The 5,606-nt window shown below is 41.4% G+C and overlaps 1 protein-coding gene across 1 annotated transcript in view; it reads left to right on the top strand.

Moving 5' to 3' along the window:
* Positions 1–2,235: 2,235 nt before the first annotated feature.
* The window catches only part of LOC101622465 (putative olfactory receptor 2B8), a 10,925-nt gene continuing 7,554 nt past the window's right edge, over positions 2,236–5,606 (top strand). Inside the window, exon 1 of the mRNA XM_012734639.1 lies at positions 2,236–2,273. Within this exon, the coding sequence (XP_012590093.1) occupies positions 2,236–2,273 (38 nt within the window). The remainder of the gene's footprint in view (positions 2,274–5,606) is intronic.

The following is a 5,606-nucleotide window of genomic DNA, read 5'->3' as shown; positions in this document are numbered from 1 at the left end:
TACAGGCCAGTGGTGCAGGGGTGAGAGGATTCAGTAGACACAGAGTGGGGAACAGCAGGTGGGTTGACTGAAGTCCACTGCTGAGGGGGCCGCGGGGAGACAGGAGAGGCCTGCTGCGCCCTGTGGGTCACTCTCTGGCCGGATCAAACTGTTGCAGTGGCTGGTGGTAGCTTGATAGCACTGAGACTTAACTCTCGCACCCCAGCAAGTATTTGGTATGGAGCCCCCCCATACTTCCATTACGTATGTCCTAATGTGAAAAGTCTAAGTGTTAGATGACATATTGATTTTCCTTTTCTTTCCCTTTATCTCCTTCCTTTCTGTGGTTTTATCAATATTTGTTCTCGTCTTAGAATCGCCATTCTCTGTACTTTTAAAAAATGTTCATTTCTCCCTCAGAGAGTTACAAGGGTATTTGAAATATGAATGGACCTTTCGTAATACTAACTTTGATGTAGTACTAAGCTTGATGCCACAGCATGGAAGCTGCTTCCCACGAACATAGTGCCAGTGCATTTTTATTTTTAGCTTATGCATCATGAGAAGTGATGATTCTTCTACTGAATGAAAGTACCAGCTCCATGAGGAATAACGCTAGGAATATTAAATATGATGCTAATTGTAATTGATGGGCCAATTACACAGATGATGCTGGAGCGATGGGACTGCACCAGGCGAGCTGGCGTGTGCAGGATGCGCCCCCTCTCGCTCAGGACCAGGCCCATGATCAGACTGTGGTGTGGGTAGCCTGGACCTCCCAGATCTTTACTCCCTGGTTCACGCTTCCAGCCCTACTGTTCCGTGTGTCAGTGCTGGGTGCAAAGCCTTAGCCGCCTTTGGAGAACTCCCCTCGGTTCAGAGGGAGCCTCAGGGACAGTGCTGGGGCGCCACAGCCGGGAAGCCTCCTGGGGCACACACGGCTGCCTCTGTCTTGGGGCGGGTCTGAATCTGCGGCCACCCTCGCTCCACAGGGACGCTTTGTGGTACAGGGGGGACCGGCCTCAGTAAGCTGCTTAAGTTATGTGAATTAAAATTGAAATTTACAATCCAGCTGTGTAACTGCCACACTGTACGTGCTCAGGCTGCGGCCTGTGAGCAGTTACTGCTTTCGCAGTGGAGACAGACTATTACTCTCCTTGCCGGTGGGACAGGTGCACCGCCTGCTGCTGGCCAGCTGTGTTCCGGTTGCGACCACAGTCTTGTGCAGTGACTTTGTCCGCTGCTTTGATTCTCTGTGGCCTTGCCCGTGGGGATTCCTTCAATAAACAACGTGCACTGAAATTCCTTCTTCATTCTCTTCTTCCGTATAATTTGCTGTAAAGCACTGTCCTTGTTCTCGGGGACAGCCCGCCAGATGTGTGTTCAGCATTCTCGATAAGGCTGCATGAAAGTAAGGGCAGTTCAGTCACACTGCTGAGGCTGTGGGGTTTTCCCACTGTTTTTTTCTGGATTCATTCAGGAACTTGACAGGACAATCTGTATATTAAATATTTCTGATACTTAAGTGTATTTTGTAATATCTTAAATGTAGATATTATCTTAAGAAGCCTTGCCTTGAAAATCTCATTTGTATTGAAATGTTTGTTCTTCCAGTAAAATGTTAGAGATATATTATGGGTCACTATAGTACAGTGAGTTTCGGATTTCTGCCTCCGACATGTGTGAGTAGCAAGCCTTTTCCTTTCATGAAACTTCTCTCATTTGATATCAGTTCTCTTGTCTATTACTGTTGAAATTTACTCTTGTGAGAAGTCATTTCCCAAATCTTCTTTTTTGATGGTGAAAGTTACAAGAGTATCATGTTTACTTTTTGGTACATTTTTTCACATTGTGACTGATTTGTTCATGTGTTTTTTTCTACTTTCATGTTTTCTTATTTTGTGTCCAAGGAAGTAGCTCACATGTAATCTTTGTGACATGTCTTTCATGTCATAATGTGATGGCTGCTAAGGTACCACAGATCCTGTCTGATCTTTCCAGTCATTATTTACATTCATTTATAATATAAAGCAGTACTTTGTGCCTTTGATCACTTGAAGCTTATGCAAACATCGATGATGATTCAAGTCAAATTACACAGTCCTGGAATGTGCTAACAACACATTAAACTTACTTAACTGTAGGCAAAAAATACGTCTCCTCCTGGAACATTGTTGTGTGTGGCGGTGCTAACAGCTTCAGGAGGAATGGGTGTGGCATAGGAAAGGGAGAAGGAACAGTGGCCAGGCCGGCAGAATGACCTTTGAGAATGCAAGGGACAGCGCATCTTGCAGGTAGGTGTCTGCCCCATCCAGAGGTACTGAAGGACAGCAGATTCTTTGGTTGCCAACGAGAAACAAATGAAAGAAGCTGAACCTGCCATTCTCCGGTGGCAGCCAGCTAACCCTTGAGCTAGCCGTGTCCTGCTCTGCGTGGCCGGCCCTGGGGTCCCAGGAGTTGTGGCCTCTTTCCCCGCGTGGTGGCAGGGTGGCGTGGGACGCGGTGCTACCTGCAGGCACAATGGCATTCCTGGTTGCTTGCAAGGTATTCCTGTTGGGTTGTTTTTAATCATTTCTTAAAATGAGTTAACAGCCTACATTGTTGTCACAATCACATTCTTTATTCTGATAAATTGGTGTCTCGTTGCCTGATATTTTGCTTTTTAACCTAAAACCACATATATTTCCTATTTCTTGAGTTAGCATTCAGTATTATTTTAAATATTTATACCTGTACATCCACCAATATTTGTACAATTTCAACTCTTAAGCGTTCTATATCTTATCACCTGCCTTTTTGGTCCTTGTTGATGATATGATGCTAACATACATCACTGTTTTATTGTAGCAATGTTTATTCAGTTGGTGTTTTCCTCTGATGAGTTAGCACTCAATGTTTGCCCTCCTTCCCTTCGGTGAACTGTCTCTGTTAGGTACATTACAATAGTGGTGATTTCAGAAGTGTGTATCTGTTGGCAGAGCTCTTGCATGACTTTGACTGGCGTCTGGACTTGGATACGGAAAGGTGTGTGACAGCACGTGTGCCTTGGGGATACTCTCAAGTGCTGGGCCTGAGCCCCAAGAATGTGAGGAAATAGGTCATGCGAGCAGCAGCTACATGTGAGAAAGACAGTAAAAGAGCTTATGGAGAGAAGTGTCTGGGTGTGCGAGTGTTGGCCATCTGGAGCTGGACAGGGTGTCCCAAGAATGAGAACACCAGGTACAGAGTTAGTATAAGTCAGTATGCTGTTGTTCCTGCTTGAGACTGTGTAGATAGGTTAAATCAGTATGCTTAGTGTTTCAGCTTGTTCATGCAGAGTATATTAAGAGCACGTTGCACAATAAAGACTCACACTGCATGCTGGACATAGCAGTCATCCCTCCGGTTTGTCCTTTACAGGCGCACCCCAGGTCCCAGACCCACTGGAGGCCCACATGTATCCATGTTTGTGTGTGTGTGAACTGAACCACTTAGTTTTGATTTATGTCTGAGGAGGTGTGAATCAAGGGATGTATTCTGTCATCATAAATTTAGACTGTTCTAGTACATGTATAACTCTATTATGAAATTTTTGTGTTTAGTTTTTGGTGGATACCACAGTTCACATCATTATAAGAAAGGAATGAAGTGCTTTTTTTTTTTTCCTACTTGTGGTGATTACTTAAACTTTAAATACGCCTGTACCGACAATAAAATACTACGTTGTTTAGAAGCATGTACTTTGACATTACAGTACCTTGGGTTTGTGTTGTGCCCTTAGGAGTATAATGATGGAGCAAGCTAATCACGTTAATCTGTTTCTTCATATTTGAATAATATTTTGAGATGTAGTTTAGATAATGCATGTAAATATTTTGGAATATACTGGTCAGAAATGCCAGTCGGTAACAATATCTTTTGTTGTTGTTGTTGTTGGTGCTATCTTGACTTGCCTTAAAAGATTTTTTTCATTGTTTTTTTTTTAAGATTTATTTATTTATGTATACAGAACTGTGGTAACAATATCTTAACTGTACTAGCATGTAAAATTTTGTACATTACTCAAACTTAAATGTAAAAAGCGTTTTAAATTAAATAATGTTTTTTTTTTTTTTGCCAAATATGTGGACTCTACTACTCTTCCATACTATTGTTTAGGGATGAAGTGTAAAGTTAGATTACTTTAGCAATCCTTCTCATATATAAAATATGACATTTTTATTATGTGCTCATATTTCAAAAGACTTCAGTCTTTGTTATTTATTTAAAGATTTATTTATTGATGCATACAGAACTGGGGCACAGGCAAGAGGTGCGGAGGTGGTGAGAGGCTTCACTAGAGACAGAGCGGGGAGCAGAACAGGCAGATCAAGGAAGTCCACTGCTGAGGGGAGCAGCGGGTGGGTCAGGAGAGGTCTGCCGCGCCCTGTGGTCACCTCCGGGGCAGGCGGGGATCGAACTCATGCAGAAGTGGCTTTAGCTTCTCAGTGCTATGCTTTAAATGCTGCACCAGGGACGGCATTTATTTATTTTTCTTACAACTGAGTATGTGAGAAGGAAGACAGTTACATAGTGCTAGAGAAGTACTTCCCTGAGTCTTCTCTATCACTTCATTTTTCTGTCATTCAAGTTTTGACAACATTTACTTTAGACAATATTTATGAGTATTTTATACACGAATGGGTCTATATCCCAATCTGATTCAGATTTATAAATTCTTACAAGATTTAAAAGATTGCTGAAATCCTAACCCTTTGCATGGTAGAACTAAATTATTAAGGTGATGCTTCTCTATGGAGGGTGGGTTGCATTTACACTAGTAAACAGCTGGATAGTGAGAGTGCATCTACTAACTTTAGAGCTAGCAACACTCTGCGCAACCAGCTGTTCAAGTTAGTCTCCAGAATGGTTTATGAAATTGAATAAAGTGGATGGATATCCTTAAATATTTCTAATACTAAAATACCAAAAAAAAAAAAAGGCTATTTTGGGGTGAGAATTTATTTCGTACCATCCAAAAGACCAGGGTGGTGTTCACGCAGTAAGACGGAGGTGGAGGGAAGAGCAGACTGTCTCCTTGTACGTCTATGGCACTAGGAGTGTAGTTTGAGTTTGATTTAGTCCTTTGAGTAAGTATAGTCTAGTTTACTAAGTCCTCATTTTGAATGAATTTTAGATTTTTATACATTTTTTTCCAGCATGTGAGACATGTTAATACTGTTATGTATAATGATGAGATAGATATTTAAAATTACCTCTGCCTCTTGTCCATGTCTTTGTTATTTTTTCTAAACCCATCCCTCATTATCATTTTCTAAGAAGGACAAATATGTCTATCCCATTAACTCACACCAGTATAGACTTTTCATACCTCTGATTGATGGAAAACATTGTCCATTATTGATGTTTTTATCGTTAAATATGACAATAATTTCTTTTGATTGCATGAAACTAAACTGGTGTAAATAGCTCAAATGTAATGATGGAATCATGTCTTCTAATAGTTGCATATGAAACCCCAGTGGCATCTTTCAGGTATCTTTTCTTTCAGATGTCTTTTAAAATTTGTTTAAATGCTTTGTCTTTGTAGGAAACTTGTACTAACACAGCATGGAAGAGAAGAATGGGAGTTCTTCCACTGGGTTCAT

This window comes from Condylura cristata, unplaced genomic scaffold, assembly GCF_000260355.1.
Source record: "Condylura cristata isolate star-nosed mole 26May11 unplaced genomic scaffold, ConCri1.0 scaffold00063, whole genome shotgun sequence".
Lineage (NCBI taxonomy): Eukaryota > Metazoa > Chordata > Mammalia > Eulipotyphla > Talpidae > Condylura > Condylura cristata.
Note: the sequence above shows the minus strand (reverse complement) of the source record. Positions and strands in the feature narration are given on the sequence as shown.